Source organism: Oryzias latipes, chromosome 3, assembly GCF_053564925.1.
Source record: "Oryzias latipes strain Hd-rR chromosome 3, Olatipes_Hd-rR_3.1".
NCBI lineage: Eukaryota > Metazoa > Chordata > Actinopteri > Beloniformes > Adrianichthyidae > Oryzias > Oryzias latipes.
The window spans coordinates 41,318,244-41,342,893 of record NC_136239.1 but is presented as its reverse complement, the minus strand read 5'-3'; the positions used below and the strand labels follow the sequence as shown (position 1 = coordinate 41,342,893).

At 44.6% G+C, this 24,650-nt stretch overlaps 3 protein-coding genes across 3 annotated transcripts in view; all 3 read left to right on the top strand.

Moving 5' to 3' along the window:
- The first annotated feature begins 6,587 nt into the window (after positions 1-6,587).
- Positions 6,588-9,204, top strand: LOC111946271 (aerolysin-like protein). Its single transcript, XM_023953751.2, has 2 exons — positions 6,588-6,721; positions 7,819-9,204. The coding sequence occupies exon 2, from the start codon at positions 7,833-7,835 to the stop codon at positions 8,772-8,774; it is 942 nt and encodes a 313-aa protein (XP_023809519.1). The 5' UTR covers positions 6,588-6,721; positions 7,819-7,832; the 3' UTR covers positions 8,775-9,204.
- Positions 9,205-17,828: 8,624 nt separating this feature from the next.
- Positions 17,829-19,873, top strand: LOC101163707 (aerolysin-like protein). Its single transcript, XM_004084072.5, has 2 exons — positions 17,829-18,053; positions 18,625-19,873. The coding sequence occupies exon 2, from the start codon at positions 18,639-18,641 to the stop codon at positions 19,578-19,580; it is 942 nt and encodes a 313-aa protein (XP_004084120.1). The 5' UTR covers positions 17,829-18,053; positions 18,625-18,638; the 3' UTR covers positions 19,581-19,873.
- A 2,791-nt stretch (positions 19,874-22,664) lies between these two features.
- LOC111947180 (aerolysin-like protein) overlaps positions 22,665-24,650 on the top strand; it is a 70,451-nt gene continuing 68,465 nt past the window's right edge. Inside the window, exon 1 of the mRNA XM_023953748.2 lies at positions 22,665-22,817. The gene's annotated coding sequence lies outside the window, so the exon portion shown is untranslated. The remainder of the gene's footprint in view (positions 22,818-24,650) is intronic.

The following is a 24,650-nucleotide window of genomic DNA, read 5'->3' as shown; positions in this document are numbered from 1 at the left end:
TTCCACATTCATTTTCTAAGAACTGTGTCTGGATATTGAATGGTAACAATTTCCCACTGACTCTGTATAGAAGTTGTTGGTGTAAAAATCAACAAGGTCATACAGTTTAGAAGTCTGGATAAATCAAATGAATCGTTTGTATGATCAGGATATCTGGGTTTATGTATAATTCTGATAAACAGAGAAGATGTAGAGAACTCTTAGAATTATTTCCCCGAATTTCTTTTTTTTTTTTTTACTTGTCCTGTCCAACAGCTGGGCAGACAGATGGGAGCTGAAGGCCTCTTGTGTTGGACATATTTTACTTTAAAAACAGCGGTTATGAATCTTCAGAGGGATGTTAGAGAGGGGGGGGGGGTAGGAAGGTGATTATAGGGGGTGTAAACCATGAAGCAGAATAAGAAAACAAGTTTCTGGATGTTTATAATTACAGTGAGGTTCAGACGTAATACAAATCTACAAGGGGCGGGGCCTATCCACACACTCAAATGAATGCTATAAACATTCCTGTTGGCTGCAAAAATGTCCACATGTCAACATGTACAAAATACAGATAGTGTTCACACACGCATACTCATGCCTTCAAACCAACTAGTGTGAAATACTTCAATCGATCATGCAAACTATTGGTGCAAAGGTGAGCTAACAGCTATGCTCAATTGAGTGTTTATGTTCTTCTAAAATGGATGGTGGAATATGAAAAGAAGGAGGGAGAGTGCCCAGCCATCCCCACACCAAAACCCCCACCGCGGCAGCCAGAACCCCCCAACGCCACATGGCAGCAGGCAGAAAACAACCGCCCCCCGGAAAATCACATCCCCCACCCAAGCCAGGGCCAGCAAGACCGCCACGAGGCCCCCAGAGCCAGAGAGCAGGGGGGCATGGGGGGACAGAGAGTGCAGCCCCAGCCCAACCAGGAGAGCAGCCCCCCGCCACGCCGGGAGGGCTCGGCCACAGTTGGAAATTTCGCGGGGCCTGGTACTCAGGGACAAGGACCAGAACCTATACCACAGCGACACATACACCCCCGGCTCAGGTGTGATGTGATCCCCGGCTTCTGGCCTTACCAGAAAGCTCAGGGATCCCCCTCCCTGCGTGGAGAGAGCACCACCGGGCCCAGAAAACCAGCACCCAGGGGACGCGGCCACCGTTGCCAAGGGCCCAGTACCCCCTACCAGGGATGGGGTAGGGGACAGATGGTCCAAGGTCCCACCTTCCTGGTTCCAGATGGGTGTCATTTTGCACGGTTGAATTGACGAGTTAATAAGCTTTGAAACATTGAATATTTCATTTATGTAAATATTAAATAGCAGCGGGCCCAGACTTGATCCTTGTGGGACACCAAAACTTATCTCTTTTGTTTCTGATGTAAATTCATCAATCTTGACAAATTGTATTCTTCCATTTAAATAGCTTTTGACCCAAGTTAGCGCTATTCCTCTTATCCCATACACTTCCAGTTTGTCAAATAGGATGTCATGATTGAAAGTGTCAAATGCTTTCCATTTCCAGCCACGAGCTGGGAATCCATCAATGATATAAACCCCCAAGACGATGATAAATCTCTGTAGGCAACTCCCTTGGTGGGACATTAGTGTCTCTGAAACATTGTCTGCAGGTCTCAGCTGAAACATTAAATTTGGCCGACAAAGCCTGCTTGATATAAGGATAGGAGTCTGAGAGGTCCTCATCCCTCGCTGAGTAGGCTGCTAGAGCCTTTCCAGTTAACAAAGGTACAAGTCTGTATGCCCATCCAGTGTACGCCCAACCCCAAGTCTTTGCAATCCCCTCAGAACGGAGTAAAACGTTTTCAATATCTTCCTCAGGCCGATATGGTAGCATCTTGGGGTCCATCTGACGGAAGGGCGGTGGTTGCACCATGGAGGGTGCAGCAGTCATGTCCATGTCAACTTCATCGCTATCTTCTCGACAATGTGGGGGCACTGGTGTTGGGAGCGGCAACAAGGAGGCCTCACTCCAAGCTGAGCGTGGAGTGTTACTCACATCTGTTGCAGGTTGTCTCTGGGATTGAAGAACCACCCTTAGGTTCTTAGGTGCCGGGCCTGGGGTGTCTGCGCCTCCGGGGGTGGGGCCCCTGGGCTGGGTGGCCCTGGCCCCTTTGCTGGGGGGGGGGGGGGGGGGGGGGGGGGGCTGGGGGACAGCTGTTTGACCACCGGGGGACAGTCTACCAGCTGTCCCCAACTTACCCCCTTCCTCATATAACCTCATATTAGGGTGAGGGGGTGGGGGGTCTAGCCTGCGATGCGCCTTGGGGGGGGGGGGGGGGGGGCTACTTGGCAGTGGCCCCCCTCCTATGGTTGCCGTATGGAGTGGGCCCCCCCTCTTTCGGTTTTATTTGCACCTTAGACATGTAGGGTCCTTGGTAGGGGGGGTGCTTGGACATCACTGCAAGCAAGCAGCAGATGTCCTCCTGGCACCCTACCCGCCAATTTTAACCGCACCTTAGACATTTAGGGCCCCTTGGTGGGGAAGGTGAGGGGACGTCACTGGGAGTAATCAGGAGATGTCCCCTTAGTGCCCTACTCGCCAATTTTAACTGCACCCCCCTTAGTACACACACCCCTCCCCCTTCAATATATACATTCCAACATAAACACACACAAATGCACACACACACCCTCTCAAACACACATACACGCACACACATTTTGCAAGGAAGGTGGGACCTGGGTCCATCTGTCCCCTACCCCTTTCCTGGTGGGGGGTGCGGGCCTCTTGGCGATGGCGGCCGTGTCCCTTTGGGTGCCGGCTCCCTGGGCCCGGCGGTGCTCTCTCCGCACGGTGGGGGGGTTCATATTACACCTGAGCCGGGGGTGTTCGTGTCCCTGGGGGGTGGGTCCTGGTCCTTGCCCCTGAGCGCTGGGCCCCGCCAAACTTCCAACATGGCCGAGCCTGGTCGGGCCATATTTATAACACCCCTTGTGGGCCACCCATTTTTTCCCCGGGGTTCCCCCCTCCTGGGCGGGGGCGGCGGGTCCCTGCCTTGCTCCTACCTGGACCAACCGTGGGCCGGGTGGGTGGCTGCCTGGACTGCGGAGCGGGTCTCCCTTGGGGGGTCCTTGCTCGTACCTGGGGTCGGGGCGGGGGGATGCCCGGAACTCCTGGGTGGTGGTGGGGTGCTCGTCTGGGGCTGTGGGCGTCCCTCTCCGGTGGGGCCCTGCGTTGGGCTCTTCCGGCGCGGCGGCGGGGCTGCTTTCCTGGCTGGGCTGGGGCGGCGCTCTCTTTTCCTCCGCTCCTCCATGCTCTTTGGCTCTGGGGGCCTCGCGGCGGTCCTGCTGGCCCTGGCCTGGGTGGCGGTCTTGGTCGCCCGGGGGGGGCGGTTGTTCCCTGCCTGTTCCCTTGTGGCGTTGGGGGAATTCCGGCTGCCGCTGCTGCTGCGGCGGGGGTCTGGGTGTGGGGGTGGCTGGGCGCTCCTCCTCCTTCTTTTCACATTCCACCATCCATTTTAGAAGAACATAAACACTCACCTGAGCACAGGTGTTAGCTCACCTTTGCACTAATAATTTGCATGATTGAATGAATGAAAGATTTCACACTAGTTGGTTTAAAGGCATAGGTATGCGTTCGTGAACACTATCTGTTTTGTGTACATGTTGACATGTGAACATTTTTTGCAGCTAGCAGGTGTGTTGATAATATTTGAGTGTGTGTGAACATGCCCCGCCCTTTTTGTACTACATTTGAACCGTACCGTAATGATAAACAGCCAGTAAACCTGTCTGCTCTATGCTGCTTCATGGTCTCAACCCCCCCCCTCACTATCACACCCCCCCCATCTGACATCCCTCCCTCTTCCCTTCTTTCCTTTTCCGTCCGGTCCAACACCAAAGATTTTCAATCATGGTTGAAAGGAATAAAGTTTGGCCTCAATTACAAAAGGGGTTTATTCAGACATACCTCTGGTTTGTCTGAAGATTAATAACCCCTCTTGTTTAAGTAAAATATGTCCAACACAAGAGGCCCTCAGCTCTCATCTGCCTGCCCAGCTGTTGGACAGGACAAGTTAAAAAAGAATAAATAATAATATTTAAAAACAATGACAATACAAACAGTGCCGACAGGGCCACCCAGCCGCCCCCCCGCCGCCAAACACACACACAGACACACATACGCACACCATGATAAAAAAGTGATAAAATGCTGGAATGTAGAGACCAGGGGCCTGTTTCAGAAAGGAGGTTAAGTGTAAACTCTGAGTGCGTTAACCCTGAAATCAGGGAAACCCTGGGTTTTCTGTTTCAGAATGGGAGGTTTGTTAAACCAGAGAAAGCAGAGTAGGTCAAACCCTTTTCTGAAAGAGAGGTAACTTATACTCGGAGTCAGTGTCCATGGTTACTTACGCTGTGAACCTAACCTGGTTGGGAGCAGGTTTTATTCTCCAAACTCAAAGTTTCTGCCGGTCCCCTCCCCTTTTTTAAAGACGAAGTGGTATGTTTCGCTTTAACCTTCATTGTCCACATTTCCGTCACACAGAGACGGTCTAAGTGACAAGAATGGCTTGTCCTTTTTTGGAGGACCCAATAGACGAGGAGGCTGCATTCATTCATAGAGAATTATATTTACCTCGTACGAGGATTTTGAGAAGACTCGATTTTTTGTCATTTCCCCATATGTTTTTGTTTGAGCGTTACCGTTTTTCGTTGCAGTCAATTACATATGAAAACAACATTAGATATGTATTGCTATGTAAATGTTTCATATGTCAAATATTGTCAACAAAGCCTACATCCATGACATGCTCACATTATACCTGATTGAATTATGTTTTTATACTTCATTTTTAGCTGCTGCCATGTTCTTTTAATTCCTGCAGGATTGCATCTAAATGAAAATGAAATCGGGGACATTGAATTAGATAATTGTAACAATTACTTTTTGGAAACACAATTTTCTAGCACTGCTTACTTTCTTAATCCCATATAAACCTATACCACTTGACCAATACAAGGGTAGTGTTGCAGCGTGTGTGTGCTGAGCGGGGTGCGATTGCAGGTGCAGGTGCAGATGGGGGGGGGGGGGGTGAGCACGGAGCAGAGGTGTGTGCCTGGTATATATTGTGTGTTCGGAGGACGGAGCACTTAGTTAAATAAAGAGAAGGTGTCATTCCCAGAATAACTGTTTTGGAGTCATTCTTAATCCGCTCTGGAGGTTGAGGGTTTCCAACGGGAAGTGAACCCCGAAGGAGAATTCCCTTCAGCCCTGAAGGAAATCTCCCCTGCGCTTCTGACCACGGTCGGAAAGACGAGAGAAAAGAAAGGAGAAGTCTTCGCGCAGCGAAAGGTTCAACAGTAGACAAAAGTTCACTTTGAAAAACACAATTGCATGTATTAATATTAAACTGACCAATGTTTACAAGAGGGGAAGGTTAACAAAAAAGTCCTCTAAACATTACCGACGTTAAATGCATTTTCCCCCAGATTGGTTCTGTACACTATGCAGCATTTCATGCAATTACACCAGGAATAACACTTCAAAAGTACACCTAAATATCGCCATTTTTATTTCACACCTGACGCTATTTAGAAAGTTATTACAGTCAATATTTTATAACAGTGATTTAAATGCAAACTTAGGCATTAACTTGAGCAGCTATGTTTTCCACGCTAACTGTCTCTGTTTTGCAGATGCAGCGGTGTTGCTTTTCTTCTGGAATATGTGCTCATATTCACTGTAACTCTGCAGCAGCACGTCAAGTTCAGCTGGCGAAAAATACGCAGACCTCTTTTTTTCACGGTTGCCATGGTGACTCGTGATATCTGCGCTCCATTGATAATGGCTTCTTATAGTCGCGGTGCGCACGCTTAACTCCGAATCAGTCCACTCAGAGTTGATTGACCTAACTCCCATCAGCTTCTCTGAAACAGAAAACTCAGAGTTGTTAATCTCCCGATTGACCAACTCAGAGTTCAAGTTCAACCTCAGAGTTGGTTGAACCTCCTCTCTGAAACAGGCCCCTGGATACCTCCTGAAGTGGGGAAACGATATTTTGGGGACATGTCCACATCAGTGACCCCCACCCAAGTTCACGGAGAACACTACAACAGAACCCCCCAGATCCGATCAAAAGAGTCAGACCTGGGAGATGCCATTGCAGCGACCTCGTTCACTGAGAAGGGTCAGTGACCGATGTGGAGGATTCCCTCAGAGGAAAACACTGGAGTTACAAATAAAATGTAAAAGGAATAAAATTAAAATTGAAATATATTTAAAACATGAACAAGAAACAAATAATTACATAAACCATAATAGACATATGAAATGGTAAGTGTGACTAAAAATTAAAAATAAATAAATAAATAAATAAATGTTTATACATACACATATAAAACTAGTAAAAAGAGAAAATAAAGGAGGGGACCCCAGGTCCATCTGCAACACTGAAGAAGAAACGATTCCTTGTCTGTTTTGGGGTTCAGATCTTACCTAGTGTGTCTTTCTTGTCACTTTTGGATCTGGGGTCTTCCTCATTGGTTTACGGGTTTGAATTTGACCTTGAGTGTCTTTCTTGTCAGCTTTCAGGTTGAACAGAACCTTTGGAGGTAAGGCTGGAAAAATCCAAAGTTGGAGGAGAGGCAGAGCATCCTGGGCCCCACCCTTAGGTCTATATAAGAGAGAGCAGCTTCAGTCTGAGCAGCACTGACGAGGGAGCCACACCACCCAGCACCAAAACCCAAAGTCCAATCAAAGGTCTAACTTTGCTGTGAGTATTGTAAGAACCTGGAATGGAATCCCACAGTAAGAAGTTTGTCTTTGAATCACCAGATTGGATGTCTGGAGGAAAGTTTAGATTTTTATTCAGGAAAAAGATTTGTGCTTTGGTGTGATTGTTCATTAATAGTCTGTAGTTGAAGACGTTGTTATGGCTGTGGACGCATTTAGTTAGAAATTTCTTTTTATTCATTGTTTTTTGTGTTCTTTATTTCTGTCAGAGTGGGACCTCGTTTTGTCTTTGCGTGTCTGTCTCTGAACATTTTCACCTGGAGGCCAGAGAATGCAGATGTGTTGCAACCTGTCTCCAGCTCAGTTCTCCTCTCCATGCCTGTGTTGAGCTGACTCGTGTGTTTTACCTTGTAGTGCTCTTTGCTGTGTTTTGTGTTCAGCCCCACTCTGTGTAGTCAATTGTTGATAATAATAATAATAATAATAATAATAATGGATTAAATTTATCCAGATGCTCCAAGTTCTTATAGTGTGTCCATTATTCATTTACCCCTCATTCATACTTGGTGATGGTAAGCTACTGTTGTAGCTGCACTGGGGCAGACTGACAGAGGCACCAGTTGGCTGCCAGTTCGCGCCTACGGCTGCTCTGAACATCAACGGGACATTCATATGCACACACCAGTGGAGCCACACTGGAAGCAGGGAAGGTGAAGTGTCTTGCTCAAGGATACAACGACAGTTAATTGGGGGCGCGGGATCGATCTGCCGACCCCTAGATCATTGGACAACCTGCTCAACCCCCTGAGCCACTGCCGCCCAGTGTGCCCAGTTGAGTGTAATTTCAACTTTAAAGTGAAGCTTTAGGGGTGAACTGCTATTTTCTTTCATATATTTTCTCCTGTTTATGTTAGTCTAGGGAGGTTAGTGGAGGTCATGTTCCTCTATATCCCCCTAAACAGAAAAAGGACATAACAGATAAGCAGATAATTCCAAACACTTGAAGTGTTGCTGACTCAGCAGTTCCCTTGAATTCAGAGTCTTCTTGGTACCGGTCTGGTGCTCTGAAATCTCTTCAATCGTTGCTGAACCTTGAGTCTCTGACTGACACGGATGTTGTTCTTGTTCTTCTTACAGGTTCTACCACAAAGATGTCTTACCTAGCACCTGTGCTTACTATTGGGGGACAAGGCGGTCGTTCTTTTAGTTTTACCGGGGAAAGCAATGGGGCCACGCTAAAGAAGCTGTGGGTGTGGGTGGGAGAGTGGCAGGTGAGGGGCATCAAGGTTTGGCTGACTGATGGTCAGGTCCAGGAGTTTGGAAAGCCTGAAGGAGGATTTTCACAGATGGAATTTCAGGATGGCGAGCAGATTAAATCGCTCTCGCTGTGGGGCAATGGTGCAGGAACTCGCCTAGGCGCCATCAGGATCAGGACAACAGCAGGACAAGAATTCTTCCCCAAGATGACCAAGTGGGATCTGAAAAAAGAGTACCCCATTGATGTTGGGTCTGGGATTTGTCTGGGAGTTCTAGGAAAGGGTGGGGATGACATAGATAGTCTGGGGTTTGTGTTCATCAACACCATCAAGTCAACCGAGCTGATCGACGTTTACTACCCCACCCTCCACCAGGTGATCCCGCAGGTGGCCACAGAGGAGATCAAGTCTGCCACTTACACCAATAACACCGTCGTGGCTCAGTCGTACACAATTGAATCCAGTAAAACCATCACCAAGAAATCCTCCTGGTCCGTGTTAAACAAAATGGAAGCGACCTTCAAATTTGAGGTCAAGGCAGGGATACCAGAGGTGGTCGAAGCGACTACTGGCTTCAGCTTCACTGCCAGTACAGAAAGCTCCTACGGTCTAGAGAACACCGATGAGAGGAAGGAGACATTCTCCTTCCCGGTCAATGTTCCTCCTGGGAAGACGGTGGATGTGAAAGTCACCATTGGCAGAGCCACTATGGATCTCCCTTACATGGGAAAGGTGAAGATAACCTGCTACAATGGGAAACCCTTCAAGTTCAACACCAGTGGGATCTACAAAGGCGTCACCTACACCAACGCTAAAACCATCGTGACAGAAAAGTGAATCCGACCCATTAGCTACTCAAGCTAACTTCTTTTCCTCATTCAGCCATTTTCTGTCCTCACCTGTACACACTATATCATAACCTTGTAAACACCCAAAGATGACTCTGTGACATTTGTGATATTTACTGATTGCCTTTTCCTGTCCTGGGTTTTGTGTGTAGATCACTGTCACTAGAGACCCAATGTTCACAGTGTGGTCTACTGTGTCTTCCATAGTCTTTAGAGCATAGACCCATTGGCCCACGACAGGCAATGTCTTCCTTGGAAGTGTCATGTAATCATTGTTCTAATCCTTGTACTTATCTGTGAACTTTATCTTGGGCAAAGTTTTTGTAAAGCGGACACGTTTCTACTGCTAAGTGCTGTTCTGGAGCTAGCTGCTTTTGCTATTGTCTGCAATAAATCTTTGCTTTCCAATAAGAAAACAAGTGTGTCTGTCTGGTTGTCTTTTGTTCCCTCTGGACCCCAGGCATCAACTAATGAGGTCTTGGTGAGCTTTCTAACCAGGCGCTGGACTACAGTTCGGAGTTTCAGATTGACTGACTCAGAAAGCTCAGATATGAGAGCAACACAAACATTAAAACTACAAACTGGGACTTTTGAATAATCTTTCAAACTATTGACTCTTAGACCATAGACATCACGTGAGAGTGACTCGATCACAGAGTTGATCAGAAGCTGTCAGGTAAACAATCCCCCACTCCCACCTGAGCTGCTCATCATCAACTGTGACCATCAGCTAACCGCACAGGTGAGAGGGAGTGGTCTAAGGGTGTGTCAGTGTTTTTGGGCTGAGGTCCAGGTGGGTCTCCTGCCCCTTTTTCAGAGCAAAAGCATTTATATCACTCAGACCATAGTTGGTTTGATTTGACTTGATTTTATTTGTTGATTTATTTCAAGCATTGTAGTCAAAGCAATAAAGAATTTACACATATTTATCAAACGCATTACAGAAATTATGAAATTCATAGATTAAAAAAGACAGAAAAATAAATAAAACAAAAAAGTCACTTAAATCACATTTGCTTAACTAAATACAATGATCAGTAACAAAATCCAGTGCCTAGTAATGATTGAATATCTTCAGAAAACATTCACACGTAATTTCAGAAAACAGTAACGGTACGATATGTAATAATCATTGATTATCATTAGACCACATGATCACATTAAATTAGTAATTATTGCTACACATTGTAAAGAAAATCAATAGCTTATTGGTTGTAATTGAAAACATTTCAGTAATCATCATGGGACCTTACAATGTAATACTTGTTTCACCACAGTCAAGTTCACACATGTATTTGGAATTCCACCTTCATTTTCTAAGAACTGTGTCTGGATATTGAATGGTAACAATTTCCCACTGACTCTGTATAGAAGTTGTTGGTGTAAAAATCAACAAGGTCATACAGTTTAGAAGTCTGGATAAATCAATTGAATCGTTTGTATGATCAGGATATCTGGGTTTATGTATAATTCTGATAAACAGAGAAGATGTAGAGAACTCTTAGAATTATTTCCCCGAATTTCTTCTTTTTTTTTTACTTGTCCTGTCCAACAGCTGGGCAGACAGATGGGAGCTGAAGGCCTCTTGTGTTGGACATATTTTACTTTAAAAACAGGGGTTATGAATCTTCAGACAAACCAGAGGTATGTCTGAATAAACCCCTTTTGTAATCGAGGCCAAACTTTATTCATTTTAATTGTACTGTATTTGAAAATCTTTTGTGTTGGACCGGACAGAAAAGAAAAGGAGGGAAGAAGAGAGAGGGATGTTAGAGAGGGGGGGGGGGGTAGGAAGGTGATTATAGGGGGTGTAAACCATGAAGCAGAATAAGAAAACAAGTTTCTGGATGTTTATAATTACAGTGAGGTTCAGACGTAATACAAATCTAGAAGGGGCGGGGCCTATCCACACACTCAAATGAATGTTATAAACATTCCTGTTGGCTGCAAAAATGTCCACATGTCAACATGTACACAATACATATAGTGTTCACACACGCATACTCATGCCTTCAAACCAACTAGTGTGAAATACTTCATTCAATCGATCATGCAAACTATTGGTGCAAAGGTGAGCTAACAGCTATGCTCAATTGAGTGTTTATGTTCTTCTAAAATGGATGGTGGAATATGAAAAGAAGAAGGGAGAGTGCCCAGCCATCCCCACACCAAGACCCCCACCGCAGCAGCCAGAACCCCCCAACGCCACATGGCAGCAGGCAGAGAACAATCGCCCCCCGGGAAATCACATCCGCCACCCAAGCCAGGGCCAGCAGGACCGCCATGCGGCCCCCAGAGCCAGAGAGCAGGGAGGCATGGGGGGACAGAGAGTGCAGCCCCAGCCCAACCAGGAGAGCAGCCCCCCGCCACGCCGGGAGGGCCCAACGCAGGGCCCCACAGCCCTAGACGAGCACCTCATCACCACCCAGGAGTTTTGGGCATCCCCCCGCCCCAACCCCAGGCACGAGCCAGGATCCCCCAAGGTAGACCTGCTCCGCGCTCCAGGCAGCCACCCACCCAGCCTACGGTTGGTCCAGGAAGAGACAAGGCAGGGGCCGGCCGTCCCCGGCCAGGAAGAGCGGCACCCAGGAGAAAAGGGGGCCCACAAGGGGAGCTGTAAACATGGCCCGACCAGGCTCCGCCACAGTTGGAAATTTCGCAGGGCCCGGCACTACGGGACAAAGACCAGAACCTATACCACCTTTCTGGTTCCAGATGGGTGTCATTTTGCACGGTTGAATTGACGAGTTAGATATTTTGAGAAATTCCCACCAGTGGCGTTTATACACAGAATCTTTTCTTTGTGGTTCTTATTAGTTTGGTCTTGAAGTTCCTACATCCCCTCAGTTTGGTCCTCCTTCATTTTCTAAGAACTGTTTCTGGATATTGAATGGTAACAATTTCCCACTGACTGTATAAAAGTTGTTGGTGTAAAACTTTTTTTTTTCTTCGGATTCTCAGCATTTGACCCATCCCCTGGGGGAGCGGTGAGCTGCAGGTGAACTGCGCTCGGGAGGCAGTAGCGTTGAGGGTCTTGCCTAAGGACCCTCACTGAGTGATGTTAACTGCTCGCTATTGATATGGTAATTAGCTACTCAGCCGGTCAGTGTAAAAAATCAACAAGGTCAAACAGTTGTAAAAGTCTAGATTGATAAAATGAATTGTTTGTATGATCAAGAAATCTGGCTTCATGTACAATTCTGACGGCTTGTTTTTGAAGTAAACAGAGAGGATGTAGTTAGCTCTTTTAATTATTCCCCCAAATTTCTATACAGTAGGTGAAATATGGTAGTATTACGAAACAGTACAATAAATTTCTACTATTGTATTCTAATATATGTTTAGATTTATTTATGATTGAAATACTTTTTGAGATTTTTGTTTGTATGTGTCTGATATGTGGCTCCCAACATCAATAAAATCCCCTAAGAATTTGATTTCTGCAACGCTTTCTATTGACACATTATTTATTTTAATTCAGAGCTCTTTATTTGCGTTGTAGTTACCAAAAAACATCACTTTGGTTTTATCTAGGTTCAAAGATAATTTGTTGTAATCCATCCATAATTCTATTTTGGTTAACTCTGTTTATCACATATATAAGTTCCCCATGATTTTCTGTAGAAGAGAATATGTATGTGTTATCAGCAAATAATATGAGTTTCATAAGCTTTGAAACATTGAATATATCATTTATGTAAATATTGAATAGCAGCGGGCCCAGACTTGATCCTTGTGGGACACCACAACTTATCTCTTTTGTTTCTGATGTATATTCATCAATATTGACAAATTGTTTTCTTCCCTTTAAATAGCTTTTGACCCAAGTTAGCGCTATTCCTCTTATCCCATACACTTCCAGTTTGTCAAATAGGATGTCATGATTGAAAGTGTCAAATGCTTTTTTAAGTCAATGAAAATTCCAGCTGCATATTTCTTTTTGTCCAGAGCATTTGTGATTTCCTCCACAGCATCAATGATAGCCAATGAGGTTGATCTGTTTTCTCTAAAACCGTATTGGTTTCCATTTATAATCCTTAAATTTATCAATAAATAAAACTAATTTATCATTGAATATTTTTCTACATTTTTTTGAGAATTGTGGAAGAAGAGAAACAGGTCTATAGTTTGTAAATTGGTGTTTGTCTCCACTCTTATAACTAGGAATCACTTTTACTATTTTCATTTGGTTTGGGAATCTCCCTGTTTGTAATGATAAGTTACATATGTGTGTTAGAGGCTAACATACACTATTAATTACCTTTATCACCACCTTCATATCTATATACTCACAATCTTTTGATTTTTTACTCTTGAATTTATTTACAATTGATATCAGCTGATTTTCATTCACATCCGAAAGAAAGATTGAGTGTGGGAACCTCTTGATGGTGGATTATAGTCTTTGCTGGTTTTGCATTTTGGAATTTCTGCTGCCAACTCTGGACCCACATTTATAAAATAGTTATTGAGGCCGTTTGCTGCTTCACTAATGTTAAAGCTATGACCCTTCTCATCTGTAAAGTAATCTGGATACGTTCGCTTTTTGTCCTATTTTTAATGATGTTTTTTAATATTTCCCAAACTCGCTTCACTGTGTCATTTTGTGACATAATTAAAGCGATAATGCAAAGAGGAGATAGCATTTTCTTTTTTCACATCCACTGTACGAAAAGCACAGCATAATTCAATTCTAGTCAGCATTTCCAGGGGGGAGGTAAATGGTAAATGGCGTATACTTATATAGCGCCTTTCTTCCTACAAGGACAAAGCGCTTTACAGTCACAGCCCCATTCACCCAGTCACACACACATTCACTCACACATTCACACACTGGTGGCGGCTCCGCTGCCAAACACAGGCGCCCGCCTACCACCAGAGGCAAGGTGGGGTTCAATGTCTTGCCCAAGGACACTTCGACTCATGAGCGTGAAAAGCGGGAATCGAACCTGCAATCTTACGATCATGGGTCGACCGCCCTACCGCTGCACCACGGCGATGACGTCAGTACTCACGCTTCTTCTTCTGTGTTGTTGGTCATACTGCCGGAAATGCAGAAGAAGAATCGTGGCCAACGTGCTCTGTCTTTCACACGTGGAAGCGGACGACCAGTCATCACCATCTCTTTCCATGTGGTTGTTGCATATTTGTTGCATGGCCTCAACATCCAGAAAATAGCTGAGTTGTTTGGTGTACGTCGCCATACCATACATCGGAAGATGAACGATAATGGATTGAGGTAAACTTCCTTTAACTACTTTTATTATTATCCCGTTGTTTGCAAAAGTAGAGACATTCAGAAGTTGATGGAGGAGGGTATGCATCCATTAAGTATTTGTAGGCTAGCATCAGTATAATAACAATGCCCCATCATATAGACCTCTATGTTACAAACCCAACGACAATTACAGATAGAGAAGGAAATAATGTCCAGGGTGAACCCCGCCCAACGCTTTTGACTGGCTGGGATGGGCTCCAGCAAGACTAGATTAAAAGATGGATGTGACCTGTGATTAGGGTTCTGTTTCTGTTTCCTGTTTTATTTTTGAAGGTTCTCCCTGCCATGTTTGACTTCCCTTGTCCCAATCTGCCCCGATCGTTTTCACCTGTGTCTCGTAGTCCTGTTTGCATCTTTGTCTTGTCACTGCCTTCCTCTGTGCTGGTCCTGCTGCTTCCCTGTTTACCCCGACAGTTGGGTTTTTTTGGTTTCCCTGCTTGGCAGTGTCTTTTGATTGGTAAAAAACCCTTGCCTTGGAACTGGGGATGGGAATAAACCCCCTTGAAGCTTTCACGGCATTCATGTAATTGTGACGGATAAATGAACCAACCATTCAGGGCTTTGAAACCACACAGAACAGCGACATCTGGTGGCGGACTGGACTTATATATGCTTCAACTGAGCTCCTTGTAACACTTCAATGTGGAAATGATGATGAAAAAACAACATAAAACAACACAGCGTGTGACATTTTCTGTGAGAAGTTCTTGACACAGAAAAACACACATTCATGAGGAAAATAAACGCAAGGCAAAAAAAATGGATAAACACCGGTCTTTAACCCTGGACCTGTGGATGCAGATGCCAATGACTTTACCACTGAGCCATCCCTACTGCCACTATGCACTCTTGCCATCATAGATTGATAGAAATTTTTTCTTTATAAATAGCGTACTTAGTGTATTGTCTTATTAGGAGAAACCGAGTTGAAACGATCCTGAGGACAAATGACACCTGAACCGTGGTTCGTCCAAACGATGCATTTGGCGCTTCATACGTCATCAACCACGTGATCTACGCTAGCTGACACATGCTCCGAACCATTGTGCCGTACCACTCTGTTTCACGAAGGTCAAACAAGCCCCGGAGCGTTCGTGTCAAACGGGCCGACTCTACTTGGAACCGTGTGCCTCCAGTCTCTGCATTTTGGGTCCTTCATCAACCCCTGTACCTGACAGGATGGAGGAAATAATTTGACAGCAGTGTAGACATCAAAACAAACCATTTGTGTTTATTTTCAGACCATTTTGTCTTTTTTTTCTTCCAGGAAGTCAGACATGAACTCAGTACTGACTAATGCAGAGCTGGATGCCATCATTGCAGAAATTTACCTAAGTTACCCAAACACAGGATACAGAAAGATGAAATCATTCCTTCAACCCAGAGGACTGCTTTTGAGTCAAACAGAGCTTCATTTTGAAAATGAAAAAGCCTTCTCGGCATTGACTTTTATTTTTAATAATGAGACAGAAATGCTTCCGTAGAAATCAAGCAACTTCTTGATATTCTCAGATTCCTCCAACACAGGTTTTTTTCGGGGGCATGATTAGGAATTGCTTTTCGCTGTATTTACGCTATTTTGCAGTAAATAGAGTTGGGAAGTGCCGCTGCTCTGTGCCTCCGTGGCATCTTCCCCGAGAACCGAGAAAGAAAGGAAATATTATACTTTATGTTTCCTTGTTTTTTCAATGCTTTCGTTGATCTCTGGTTGCTGCTGTGTTCTGATCTGTTTGAAGTTCCAAATTATGGTTTATTTAAAGTTATTCAGGTTGTATTGTTGAAACTTTTTCTTAATGAAACAAAATCTAGCTTTAGCTTATGAGGCTGAAACTGTTTTGTAAATCTAACCTTCATGATGCCAAAGTGAAAAGTTTCTGCTAAGAAACGGGTCTGTCCTGGGTCTCCTCCTCGTCTGTTTCGGGGTTCAGATTTCACCTAGGGTTTCTTTCTTGTCACTTTTCCCTCGTCAAAAATGACTAAGAAAACACCCCAGGTCAGATCAGATTCCCTAAACTGACGATGAACAGCCTCCTCATAAGTTTTCTGGTTTGGAACAGAGCTAAAGATACTGAAGATCCCAATGATGCTCCCCTGCCTTGCTCCTCCCTGGACCAACCGTGGGCCGGGTGGGTGGCTGCCTGGAGTGCAGGGGTGGTGATGGGGTGCTCGTCTGGGGCTGTGGGCGCCCTTCTCGGGTGGGGCCCTGCGTTGGGCTCTCCCGGCGCGGCGGGGGGGCTGCTCTCCTGGTTGGGCTGGGGCGGTGCTCTCTTTCCCCCCCATGCCTCCCCTGGCCCTGGCCTGGGTGGCGGATGTGGTCGCCCGGTGGGCGGTTGTTCCCTGCCGGTTCCCTTGTGGCGTTGGGGGAATTCCGGCTGCCGCTGCTGCTGCGGTGGGGGTCTGGGTGTGGGGATGGCTGGGCACTCTCCCTCCTTCTTTTAACATTCCACCATCCATTTTAGAAGAACATAAACATTCACCTGAGCACAGGTGTTAGCTCACCTTTACACTAATAGTTTGGATGATTGAATGAAATATTTCACACTAGTTGGTTTTAAGGCATGAGTATGCGTGTGTGAACACTATCTGTATTGTGTACATGTTGACGTGGACATTTTTGCAGCCAACAGGAATGTTTATAACATTCATTTGAGTGTGTGGATAGGCCCCGCCCCTTCTAGATTTGTATTACGTCTGAACCTCACTGTAATTATAAACATCCAGAAACTTGTTTTCTTATGCTGCTTCATGGTTTACACCCCCTATAATCCCCTTTCTACCCCCCCCCCCCCTCTCTAACATCCCTCTCTCTTCTTCCCTACTTTTCTTTTCTGTCCGGTCCAACACAAAAGATTTTCAAATACAGTACAATTAAAATGAATAAAGTTTGGCCTCGATTACAAAAGGGGTTTATTCAGACATACCTCTGGTTTGTCTGAAGATTCATAATTATATCTGAACATCACCGTAATGATAAACATCCAGAAACTTGTTGCTTTATGCTGCTTCATTGTCTTATCCCCCCCTTCTATTATCACCCTTCAACCCCCCTCTCTCTAACATCCCTCTCTCTTCTTCCCTTCTTTCCTTTTCCGTCCGGTCCAACACAAAAGATTTTCAAATACGATTAAAATGAATAAAGTTTGGCCTCAATTCCAAAAGGGGTTTATTCAGACATACCTCTGGTTTGTCAGAAGATTCATAACCCCTCTTGTTTAAGTAAAATATGTCCAACACAGGAGGCCTTCAGTTCTCATCTGTCTGCCCAGATGTTGGACAGGACAATGTTAAAAGGAGTGGCCGTGGTGCAGCGGTAGGGCAGCTGACCCATGATCATAAGATTGCAGGTTCAATTCCCGCCCTGCACGCCCATGAGTCGAAGTGTTCTTGGGCGAGACACTGAACCCCACCTTGCCTCTGGTGGTAGGCGGGCAAATGGGTCGTGACTGTAAAGCGCTTTGTTCTTGTAGGAAGAAAGGCGCTATATAAGTATACGCCATTTACCATTAAAAAAAAAGGAGAGAAACAGGAAAACAAACTAACATTAGTCATTTTTTGGTGCCTGTATTCATTGTGTGTGGAGGGGATGTGTGAATGGAGAGGAGGGCAGATGGGTGAGTTGGTTTTAGCTTTTTCTCTTTCTTGTATGTTGTTGTTTGTATTTAATTATGCAAAAATCTCTGAAAATTTAATTAAAAAATTTAAACCCAGACTTTCATTCTGGTCTGACAAACGGGCTGTAAACCTGACCATAATGCTACTGACTTCAGACTTGGCTGTTGTGACCGGTAGAGAACAGAGTATAGAGCAGATTTGAATAGAAACTGAGGAGGTCAGGCTGGAAAAATCCACAGCTGGAGGAGAGGCCGAGCATCCTGGGCCCCACCCTCAGGTCCATATAAGAGAGAGCAGCTTCAGTCTGAGCAGCACTGAGGAGGGAGCCACACCGCCCAGAACCAGAACCCAAGGTCCAATCAAAGGTCTAACTTTGCTGTGAGTATTGTAAGAACCTGGGATGGAATCCCACAGTAAGAAGTTTGTCTTTGAATCACCAGATTGGATGTCTGGAGGAAAGTCTAGATTTTATTTTTGGAAAAAGATTTATGCTTTGGTGTGATTGTCCATTTATAGTCTGTAGTTGAAAACATTGTTATGGCTGTGGACGCATTTAGTTTGAATTTTCTGTTTATTCTGTGTTTTGTGTTCTTTATTTACCATGTAGTACTCTTTGCAGCGTTTAGTGTTCAGGCCCACTCTGTGTAGTCTTTTGCTGAGTGTGATTTCTACTTTACAGTGAAGCTGTAGGGGTGAACTGCTGTTTTCTTTTATGTTTTCTTCTGTTTATGTTAATCTAGGGAGGTTAGTGGAGGCTAAGTTCCGCTAGAACCCCTAAACAGAAAAAGGGCATAACAGATAAGTCCAAACACTTGAAGTGTTGCTGACTCAGCAGTTCCTGTGACTTCAGAGTCTTCATGGTACCGGTCTGGTTCTCTGAAATCTCTTCGATTGTTGCTGAACCTTGAGTCTGTGACTGAAATGGAGGTTGTTCTTGTTCTTCTTGCAGGTTCTACCACAAAGATGTCGTACCTGGCACCTGTGCTTGTCATTGGGGGAAGCGGCGGTCATTCTTTTAGTTTCACCGGGGAAAGCAATGGGGCCACGCTAAAGAAGCTGTGGGTGTGGGTGGGAGAGTGGCAGGTGAGGGGCATCAAGGTTTGGCTGACTGATGGTCAGGTCGAGGAGTTTGGAAAGCCTGAAGGAGGATTTTCACAGATGGAATTTCAGGATGGCGAGCAGATTAAATCGCTCTCGCTGTGGGGCAATGGTGCAGGAACTCGCCTAGGCGCCATCAGGATCAGGACAACAGCAGGACAAGAATTCTTCCCAAAGATGACCGACTGGGGTCTGAAAACAGAGTACCCCATTGATGTTGGGTCTGGGATTTGTTTGGGAGTTTTAGGAAGGTGTGGTTATGACATAGATAGTCTGGGGTTTGTGTTCATCAACACCATCCAGTCAACTGAGCTGATGAACGTTTACTACCCCACCCTCCACCAGGTGATCCCTCAGGTGGCCACAGAGGAGATCAAGGCTGTCACTTACACCAATAACACAGGCGTGCCTCAGTCCTACACAGTTGAATCCAGTAAAACCATCACCAAGAAATCCTCCTGGTCCGTGTCAAACAAAATGGAAGCGACCTTCAAATTTGAGGTCAAGGCAGGGATACCAGAGATGGTCGAAGCGTCTACTGGCTTCAGCTTCACTGTCAGTACAGAAAGCTCCTACGGTCTAGAGAACACCGATGAGAGGAAGGAGATGTTCACCTTCCCAGTCAATGTTCCTCCCGGGAAGACGGTGGATGTGAAAGTCACCATTGGCAGAGCCACTGTGGATCTCCCTTACATGGGAAAGGTGAAGATAAACTGCTACAACGGGAAAACCCTCAAGTTCAACACCAGCAGGATCTACAAAGGCGTCACCTACACCAACGCTAAAACCATCGTGACAGAAAAGTGAATCCCACTGATTAGCTACTCATGCTAACTTCCTTTTGTCATTCAGCCATTTTCTGTCCTCACCTGTACACACTATATCATGACCCTGTAACCACCCAAAGGCGTCTCTGTGACATTTGTGATAATTACTTCTGGACTTTTCCTGTCCTGGGTTTTGTGTGTAGATCACTGTCACTAGAGACCCAATGTTCATTCACCCATTGGCCCACGACAGACAATGTCTTCTTTGGAAGTGTCATGTAATCATTGTTCTAAAACTTGTTTTTCTGTTTGATATTTATCTTGGGCAAAGTTTTTGTGAAGTGGACACATTTCTACTGCTATGTGCTTTGCTGGAGCTAGCTGCTTTTGCTATTGTCTGCAATAAATCTTTGCTTTCCAATTAGAAAACAAGTGTGTTTGTCTAGTTGTCTTTGGTTTCCTCTGGACCCCGAGGTCTTGGTGAGCTTTCTTACCAGGCGCTGGGCTACAGGTCGGAGTTTCAGATTCACTTACTCAGAAAGCTCAGATATAAGAGCAACACAAACATTAAAACTACAAACTCCATAATGCACTGCGACTTTTGAATAATCTTTCAAACTGAGTCTTAGACCAGAAACATCTTGTGAGAGTCACTCGATCAGAGAGGTGATCAGAAGCTGTCAGGTAAACAATCCCCCACCCCCACCTGAGCTGCTCATCATCAACTGTGACCATCAGCTAACCACACAGGTGAGAGGGAGTGGTCTAAGGGTGTGTCAGTGTTTCTTCTCTGAGGTCCAGATGGGTCTCTCTCTGCTCCTTTACAGAGTAAAAACATTTATATCACTCAGACCATATACAGTATATTGGTAGATGGTGATTTTAATCTATTTTCAAATGAATGGCTGGATAGAAATCCACCCAGACATAATATAAATAGAATCCCATCGAATATATAGATTTAAATCGGTTAAGTGATACACGGAGAGAAAAATCCAGGTGTGGCCAGAGCCCCAACCAGGGACATAAACAGACTGCAGCGTATTGTGCGCTCAGCTGAGAAGGTGATGGGCTGCAGCCTCCCATCTGTCCAGGACCTATACGTCTCCAGAACCCGGGGGCGTGCAGGTCGGATAGCAGCCGACCCTTCTCACCCTGGACATGGTCTACTTGATCTACTCCCCTCGGGCAGGAGGCTAAGGTCCATCAGTACCAGAACCTCATGACACAAGAACAGTTTCTTTCCCTCTGCAGTCAGACTCATGAACACTTTAACTCTTCCCCCCTTAAACTTTCACTTATATGTCCAGTCACCGGTCCACTACACTGTCCTGTGCACCTTCTTCATCCTCTGTTTGCACTGTTTTCACTATTGTACTTCTATTTATTGTTCTGACTTTTGTGTAAGTTTTTTGCTTACTGTTGTTTGTTTTGTTATTCTTAAGTGTTTTTGTCGCACATTAACATCACAGCAGAGTCCTATTCTGTGAATCTGCCCTGTTCACTATAAATGACAATAAATAATCCTTGAAATTAAAGCGTCCCATGAAAAGGGGGCTTGACGGGGATTCAGTCTTTTATTTTTTATTCATTTTTTTTAACTTTATCTAACCTGGATAAAAAACTCACTGAGATTAAAAATCTCTTTTCCAAGAGCCTCCTGGCCAAGAGGCAGCAGCACAACAATAACACACATTTCTCATTTACACTCACACTCAATCAATAAAAAGTCTTAAATAAAGCGTTTACACTTTGAAAGCTTTGTCTCACGTTCATTTAAAAGTTTTTTGAAAGAGCCCAGGGAGATCTGCAGGCAGAACGGAGGAAAGATAAGTTCTTATGATCTGTCCATACCAAGAGAGGTGGATCATAGAAGCAGGTTTAGGGGCTGTCATCTGGACTTGGTTTTAAAGTTAGAAGACGTTTCACCTCTTATCCAATAGGCTTTGTCAATTCTGAATTAGCTGGTAAAAGAGCTGGTATGAAAGGTTGAGATGTTCCTTCCAAATATTGGCACCATTTCTTCAAAACCAGCATGACTGCCAACAACTCTCGATTTCCTACGTCGTTATTCCTCTCTGCAGGAGAAAGCTACCGTGAGAAGAAAGCGCAGGGATGCATCTTTTGATCTGAGGATGAACGCTGAGGGAGCACTGCCCCAACTCCAGACTCTGAGGCGTCCACTTCCACCATGAACTGAGCTGTAGGATCAGGATGGGATAACACAGGAGCAGAACAAAACAGACTCTTAAACTTAACAAATGTTATTCAATTCAAATTTATTTATGTTGCCCAATATTACAACAATAGTCATCTCAATTTGACAACTATAGACCGATATCAAACCTGCCCTTTATTTCTAAAATCCTAGAAAGAGTTGTAGTTAAGCAGCTTTACTGCCACCTACAGGACAACAGCCACTTTGAAGATTTTCAGTCGGGGTTTAGACCTCACCACAGTACGGAAACTGCACTAGTTAGAGTCTCTAATGACTTGTTATTGGCCTCAGAAAAGGGACTACTTTCTATTCTGGTCCTGTTAGACCTCAGTGCAGCCTTTGACACTCTCGACCACAGTATATTACTCCATAGATTAGAGCAGGACATAGGGATCAGAGGATCTGCTCTCCAGTGGTTTAAATCCTATTTCTCCCATAGGTATCTGTCAAGTGTTTCTACTTTTTTTGTGTACTTTTCCCACACTTGAAAAGGGCTGAGTGTCCAACGTTGAAGATCGATTTACTCAGACTGCCACTTGAGATCAATTTCCAAACTTTAATTAATTTCCATTTGATCTGGCAGCAATCAATAGGTAAAAACCTTAAACACACACAATAACAGTAATAAATATTTACAAATTCAACATACACATCAACAACAAACATTTATGTAATTTAAAGTGCCTCACTTAATTAGCAACATCACTCATTTACGTTAATAACATTCTTATTTAAGTTCATGTATTAATTCCAAATTTATTCAAGAATAACTTTAAAATCTCATTATTTAGCAAAAATTCACATTCATAAAAAACTTCCCAGTGTAAATTTACAAAAGTTACAAAGCACACCGACGAAATAAACATCTAATCCTTAATGCTGAAAATTCCCACTGGTACCTGAAGTACACACAAACATTTGTGAAGCGCACACTCCGGTCCCACAACACACCTAACAAACAAGGAAACAAGTGATCGCACAATTTTAGCGCTCGGATAAAGTCTCTTCTTACCGGCTGCCTCTTCAACAGATGAATATGGACCACTCAATTGCACACAGGTAAGAAACAAGCTTTATGCACGGACTGACAAGGCTTGTGTCTCGCCGGTGCTTTTTCCTGAATGAAGTGCGTGCGTCGCCATTAAATAAATGACGCAGCCCGCTCAGCTGTTCAATCCATATCACGTGATCAGTCAGATGCTTTGCGCAACAGTATGGCTGTGTCCGAATTACCGCCCTAACCCCTAACTACTAAAACCCTATATAGTGCGGCACTATATAGTTCTCTATATAGTTCTCTGAATTTTCAAAGCAATAGGCTATATGCACACGGAGGTGATGACGTACTTCCGCTAAAATCTCAGCCTGCTAAGCCATTTCCGCTCGCGCTGAGGCGATTGTTTACAAAGCGATATAACAGCAACTACAATATGACTAGTAAGAAAACGTTCAAATTTCAGCGAACCATCTATAGTACAGCCGAGCATTGCTGTGTGCCTCTGTGTCAAGCTTCGAGCAAGTACAACAGTTTACTTAGTTTTCATACATTTCCATCTGACGCGGAAATCAGGCGTAAATGGCTTGTAGCTATCCGGAGGGACAAATTCACAGTTACTCCCCATACCCGAGTATGTAGCCGACATTTTAACAAGGATGATGTTCGTGAGCCCTTATCAGAGACGGGGAGGCGGCTATTAAACAAGGGAGCTGTCCCAGCACTGTTTGAGTGGAACAATTTCACCCTTCCCACTTCACGACCGGGGGTGTGGGAGAGGAGAGAGCGTCCGCCTCCGATGACGGAGGATGACGGCGACGCAGGTGAGAAAGCTGATATCCCTATGGACCACGACTACGCTTCGGCTTCAGATCCTGCAGTTGTTGATTTAGCCCTTGATGACAACATGTCTCTCAGAGATGAGATTCTCAAGCTGAGGGAACACGTCGAGAAGCTGACAATGAATCAGCGCTTTGGAATTCATCGTTTTGCTGCCTGAGACAAGGACATACGTTTTTTCACAAGGTAAGATATCAGATTGTTCTGTAGTAACGTTACTTTTGCAACAACAGATATAGTTGTTTGTGTGTGTGTGAGAGAGAGAGGGAGAGAGGAAGGCTAACAGAGTTGTATATTTGAAATGCTTCCAAGTAATATCATAGTATACAATGATATAATATTTAAATGATTATATCTGAATTGTATTTATTTAGATTTGCATCCTATGACCTGCTGATGAGATTCTGGGCCTTAATAGAGCCATCACTGCCAAATATGGTCAGTGTGACACAAGCACAGAGAGGCACCTTAACAGAGCCAAGTTCCACTGTAGTAAGTAGTTATTTACATGGCCCATACAATAAAACTTAAAGGGATAGTTCACTTCAAAATTAAAATTCTGTCATCATATACTCACCCTCAAGTTGTTTCAAACCTGTATGAATTTCTTTCTTCTGCTGAACACAAAGGAAGATATTTTGAAGAAAGAAAGAAATTCACTGAGTATATGATTTTCATTTTGAAGTGAACTATCCCTTTAACAAAGATCAGGGCTAATAGAGGTTGAGAGAAACATAACGCAAATTGTTTTTCTTTTGAACAGACTCGTTTCCTGCAGCCCATTGATGAGATGTTCATGTTTCTCAATTACCTGGCACTGGGTTCAAAACAGCGTGATCTTGCTGACCGGTATGGAGTCCACCAGTCCACAGTCAGTCGGATCATTACAACATGGAGCAACTTTCTGTACACTGTGCTAGGGTCTGTGAGGATCTGGATACCAGAGGAGAAAATAAGGGCACATCTGCCAGCTGAGTTTAAGGACTATGCAGACACTACAGTCATCCTGGACTGCACAGAGCTAAGGTGCCAGTGCCCTTCATCACCTCTTCTCCAAA